The sequence below is a fragment of the Octodon degus genome, unplaced genomic scaffold (genome assembly GCF_000260255.1).
Source record: "Octodon degus isolate 3935 unplaced genomic scaffold, OctDeg1.0 scaffold00032, whole genome shotgun sequence".
NCBI lineage: Eukaryota > Metazoa > Chordata > Mammalia > Rodentia > Octodontidae > Octodon > Octodon degus.
In genome coordinates, this window is record NW_004524608.1 from 10,571,953 (window position 1) to 10,578,302 (window position 6,350).

Sequence of the window (6,350 nt, forward strand, 5' to 3'; positions counted from 1 at the left end):
TGTCCAAACATTCTTGTTTGAATTTATTGGAAATACATTCAATTTATGGGAAAAATTAACTACATTTTTGTGAGTGTGGTGCTTATGCCTATAATTCCAGCACTTGTGAGGTTGGTACCAGAGGATTGCTGTGAGTTCAAGACAAGTCTGAACTACATAGTGAGACCTTGTCTCAGAAAAACCAAAACAATAAAAAAAAATTAACTATGTTTTAGACTGTTAGAACAGAAATATTTTCTTCAAACTGAACTTTACAAGGACATTTTAGCATCTTTAAGCAGCATCATCTGCCTTCATATTTAAGTACTACAGCTACTTTTACAAACCTTTATTATATTTCAAGACTCTTTTAAAGATATAAATACATGGCTATACTCTAAAGAGGAAAGCACTCTATTAATTATGACAGCAGCCGCCATTAATACCAGCTCAGGTAATGATGAACATAAACATGAGTTGTCAATTTTTTGCATGCTCATTGGTAAAAGACTCTTACAAACTACTAAAATAGAGGCAAAGGTAGTAAGTGACTTTCTTCTTTTTTTGAATTTAAAAACTCTTCTAGTACACTGAAGATAATGGTTATTACTTTCCTTATTAAATTCTTGCCAAGTGAGAAAATGCTATTCTACTTAAGAAAATTAATGAGAACCATTAAGCTTCTTTTGTTTTTCCCCACGGAAAGTTCTGTAAAGACAATATAAATCATTTAAATAAAGCATCGATTAAACAAACTTAAAATTTTCAGGAAAAATTTGAATTTCTGAAAATCTAGACATTCCAATTAAAATGAAGAAAACTAAACTTTTCATGATCTCCTGATACTTTCTGTTCAAGTATCAGCCTGTTCTGTAACATAAAGTTCTACCAAGCCTGAACAGCCTACTCCTCTGAATTCTAATTTCCAGACAGAGAAGAAGGAAACTTCAAAGGTATCATGATTCTTTCAGAGCAAAATAATAAAGAAAGAAAAAAAAATTTTGAAAAAAGTGCTAGTTGGAAAGACTCAAGAAAATGTTATGCCAAATATATGTTGAAAAACATAAAGATCATTTTAAGGGTCTTATCTCTTTCCAACTGTAACAGAAACTAAGAAACATGTCTGGTTCCTGTCCCAGAAAATAAAGCAGAGCTCTCAACTCCGTGTCACTTTTCCACCTGTTCACTTGTTTGCAGTGGTGCATGCATGCCTCACCTACTGCTCTAAAAAGATGCAAGACCCGAGAGAGTTGGAAAGTGCATTCTTCTCATGAAAAAATAAGTCTATGATTTTGACAGAGAATTAAATGCTAGAAGACTCAGGAAACTTTCCATTGAATTCCTTTAAAAGTTCTGAAGCACTTAAAGTTCTAACTATTATTGATCAACTGATTGATAGATTGACAGCAGGGTCTCATTACATTGTCCGGGTGGGTCTCCAACTCAGAAGTTCAACTGTTCCTCCCACCTCAGCTTCCTGAATAGCTGGGATTAGAGATGCGTGTCACCATGGCAACACAGCTGGCTGATCTGTTATACTCATCTTAGCAACTTTTATGATGACCAAGTGGAATCATTCAATATAAAATACTCTCCCTCCACATACATGGTGCTACTAAATATTTGGGGTTTTCTCTGAAAACCAATCAGACTAAAGCATGACAAATAAACTGGTTCTTAGTTTAGTAGCTTGCAAATGTAAAATCCTCAGAGAGACAGAACAGGCTTCTAGGCTGAGGGCCACCACCGAGGTGAGGCTGAAGGTGAATGGCGCAGGTGTGCGGTCAGGTCATGAGTGTATTTACAAGTAGAGAACAAAATAGCTGCGTTGTTCACTACTGGATTTTTTAAATTAATTTTGATCTTTTAAAAGTCATATATAGTACTGATTTGTTATGATTACTGAGTTAAAAAAAAGAAAACACAAATTCTGCATCTGAAGTAAGTCACTCTTAAGCCTTAGCCCAGCCTAACCCTAAAGTCCTGAGCAACACAAAAGCACTTACAGGTTATAGCAAGACTTCCTGGTGGGGGACTTGCTATAGCAACTAAGGAGAAATGTAACTGAGAAAAGACATTTATTATCTAAATATACCTGAAGTTCATAGTGCTTCAATGGAATGGTTTCTTTTTTGTAAAAGTATGTGAAACTGATGTATGAGATATATGATACATATCTATAATAATTATATATATATATATATATATATATATATATACATATATATATGAAATTCCAACTCTAAGTTGTGTTTGGGCACATTATAAAGACATAAAACTAGGACATAAAGGGATCAGGCGTGTGCTGGGTACCAAGTATTTGCCTCCAATGACCTCACCTGTTATCGCGATGAAGATCACACTGGCTTTGTTTTGTTTTGTTTTCCTAGTGTTACTGGGGACTGAACCTTGGGCCTTTCATTGTACTGACTTCACCTCCAATTAGCCCTTTTTCATTGTCATTTTTATTTTTCTTTTTATTTTGAGATAGGGTCTTGCTCAATATTTAAAGTTGCCAGGCTAAGCTCAAACCTACAATGCACCTGCCTCAGCCTTCAGAGTTCTGGGATTCCAGGCCTGTGCCTCCATGCCCAGCTATTGCATTGTTTTTAAGTAACCCACATTTTTAAGCAGAATGGGGCACTGAATTCATGAAATTGTCTCAGGCACCACACATATGGCAGTAGCTGCATAAGATTTCAATGGGTCTGAAAACTCTTATCTTCTAGTACAATGATTTGAATAAGTCACTCAGGAGGGGGTGGGATAGTAGGCGATCTGCAGGTCTTTAGGGGGAGATCTTCCTTTGAAGGTGACTGTGGGACTCAGTCCTCACCTAATGCCATTTAAATCTCAACAAGAGTCCCAGTGGGAACAAACATCAGAACTATAGCACAAAGCATGCTATGTATGGATGAATCAGATTTCCCCACTTTGAAAGTTTGCTTCTCTTTTACTTAATAGAACAATACATTAGTGATTATATCAGTAGAAATAATTATGACTGCCTCCATCTCTAAACTCAAGAAAAATTTGGTATAGATAAGTGTGAAATATAAATTTCAAATACTTATGCATTAAGCAAAATAGTTGATATATTTAAAAGGAGCAATCATTTTAGTAAACTAATATTGTGCAATAATTTTAGCAGCTCACCTGTCCAGCAACAGTGGTGAAGAAGCTCCACATGGAGGCATCGGCTGAAGAACAGCTGCCCAGGTATGGGGTGTATGCAGGCTGGAACCCACCGGGGCACATGTTTGGGCCTGTTCCTGCCACTGGATGGCCCATCAGTGTCGGTGTTCCTTGCATCTGACCACTAAAATGTCCGAACTATAAGAATGAAAGAGGAGAATGTGAACAATATCAAAGTTGCCTACTACAGTTTGTTTTTTAACATTTTCTAACATTTATTAGAAGACTATTAAAAATAAAAATACAGTAAAGAAAGCTTCCAAACATGAATATCATAAAAACTATAAAATATTGGACAGCCTATAAGAGACCAAGTTCTTTCACATACCACCCAACATTGAAAGAAACATAACATCTATAGCCACCAGGAACCTAATTTAACAGAAAAATATGATGTATAATTTTCAAAAGCTTTTACTATAATCCTTTTTTTTTCATTTTACTTTGAGACTTAGCATCTATTTTTAATACTTCACAAAAGCATTTTACTCCACATTTTAAGAATTCAGAAGAGAAAGAGGTACTACAATTTTTCTTTTTTCTTTTCTTTTTTTGGTGGAACCAGGGATTGAACTCAGGCCCTTGAGCTTGCCAGGGAAGTGCTCATTCCACTGAGCCATCTCCCTGGCCCAAGACTTTTGATTATGCCATTTTGAACAAATATTTTAACCTACATCATAAAAGGGTGATCAGTTTTTCAGAAGGCAGAAAGAGAAAAAAATACAATTATGAGGGATGAGAAAATAATACAGTACAGAATGAGTTCATAGCTGTAGCTATGGGATGTGGTAAGGGCAGAGGACTCGAGGTAACACTGGAGCTGTAGAGGACAGTCAAAACTAGAGTAGGAAACACTGAAACACAAAAGGAGAAAAAGCAAACATTACAGCAGAATAATCTGAATCCCAAGTACAACTTTTTAAGATGAAAAGACTAACTGGAACAAGTCAACCTAATTTTAGCAATAGAAATAAAAGGGGTATATAACAACAAACATAAATGAAAAAAATATAAGTGTGCCATGCTGGCCCTGCCCTCAGGTGGTACATGCCTGTGATCCCAGTGATGGGGAGGTTGTCAACAGGAGGACCACTATGAGTCTGAGTTGTGTAGCGAGACCCTGTACCACATACACTAATTTATTTTTTAATTATATATACATATTGATATCCTATGAACATCTTTATACCAATATATTCAAAAGTATGGGAATTAACAAAATTATATAAATTATAAAAAAATTGATTCATGGGAAAAATCTTATTTTGATGAACCCTAACACTGAGGATAGACAGTTTCACAGAAGATTATTTTTAAATGCTTTTAAGAATGTTGATAAAAGGCAAGTTTCATCTCCAATATCTGGGGATATAGATAAACTCTAAAGTAAAAAGATGTTAGGTCCTGAGCTTGTGGCAGCCATGGACAGCTGGTATTTGCCGCAAGGCCTACAAGAACATAGAAGCCAACCACGGCCTAGAATACAATCAATGATTTAAATTAAAGCCCTGGTGGAGACTCTCCTCCCCTCAAACTTCACACATAGCAGAAAAGCTTAAAGATATTTTATGAAAAGAGAGGCCAAACTCAATATATGTACTATAATGGAAAGGTAATGCTGAGATGCTGCCAAAGGCTGGGTATGGACCCTCTACTGTAACATCTCCATTTCTGTCATGAAAGACAAGTCCATCTTGTTTTGTAACCAAAATCAGGTAAATAGTATTATATGAAGAAGCTGTCTTTAGGGATTACAACTATCTTTCCTCCTTTCCTGATGTTTGGCACTGACTTTCCCAAAGCCAGTAATTTTGAGAAACCACTGGTCAGATTAAAGATAGCTGCACACTCTTTGGGACTCTTCCCACTGAAAAGCAGAGTCTCCCTTGAATCTAGGCTGTGCCTGTGCTCAACTTCATCTGGTAGAACGTGGTAGAGATGGCACTCTGTCCTTTCTAGGTTTCAGTCCTTAGGAAGACCAGCAGCTTGTCTTTCTCATGAAGGATGTGGCCAGTGTGTTTGGAGGAAGGGTTTCAGGGTAAATCATGAGGGGATTTGACTGACCTTATCAGATACAAAAGTTACATTTTTTGTTATATATAGGCCTTATATATAGGCATATATAGGCATATATATGTATATATATATATATATATATATATATATATATACTTTATCTTGGTCTTAACCATCCAGCAGAAAAGTATAAAAACAAAATATAAAAAGTAAAGCCATATTAATATGTTGAGCTGTAAAAGGCTCAAGTCAACAACTTCTGACATTGCTAGTCCTACAGATAACCCACTACTATTATGGACTACTGGACTATATTGGATTATTTTGCTGAATTCACACACCTATGATATTTAAATGGCAATGGAATACCCATCTCTGACAAAAATAACAAAAAAGGGGATACAAATGAAGAACCATTTTTTATCTGTATATATAAAATAGTTAGGATAGATATATAGGCCCTTTCTCTTAATTCCAATGAGAAGAAAGTTTTGAACTAATAGTGTTTGGACAGGATATTATGTCTGCATCTTGTACTATGAATAACTACTACAAAGACAACAATATGCAATGTATTAATTATTATAACTGTCCTACTAACCTGTTTTGAAACTGTCTCAATGCTATTTCTTTCTCATATGGTAGAAAATTCTCTACCTTCCATATATATATGGAAGAAGCTGAATAATAGGTGGTGAAGAACTGGGACCCTAGGGGGCCAAGATTCCATCAGTGGCTTCTCTGGCACCCTTGGTCTCAGACTTTCCCTTCCCTTCCCTTCTCTCCCTCCTCACTGTACACTATGGCTGTCACAAGGTGAAGGACTTTCCTCTACCACTGTCCCACAACAATGCAGTCAGCTGACCATGACCTCTAATTGCTAAAAGACGAAACGAAAACAACTATTTCCTCTTTGGATCCATCTAAGGTAAGGTACCTGGTTACAGTGAGGAAAAGCTAATACGGGGATCGAAATTGAAGAGCGGAAGTTGCCAAAGGGAATTCAGGTAAGTTTTCAAGCAAAACAGTTTTTAAAAGGAGGTGTCTCAATTGAGGGTATGGAAATTCTCTACCTTAAAACAATAATTCTTGGGGGCCGGGGAGATGGCTCAGTAGGATAAGCGCTTGACTGGCAAACACAAGGACCTGAGTTCAATCCC

The 6,350-nt window shown here is 36.4% G+C and overlaps 1 protein-coding gene across 1 annotated transcript in view; it reads right to left on the reverse strand.

Moving 5' to 3' along the window:
- Gca (grancalcin) overlaps nucleotides 1-6,350 on the reverse strand; it is an 18,895-nt gene that overhangs the window by 11,546 nt on the left and 999 nt on the right. The window contains exon 2 of the mRNA XM_004629867.3: nucleotides 3,136-3,312. Coding sequence (XP_004629924.1) covers nucleotides 3,136-3,312 — 177 coding nt within the window. The remainder of the gene's footprint in view (nucleotides 1-3,135; nucleotides 3,313-6,350) is intronic.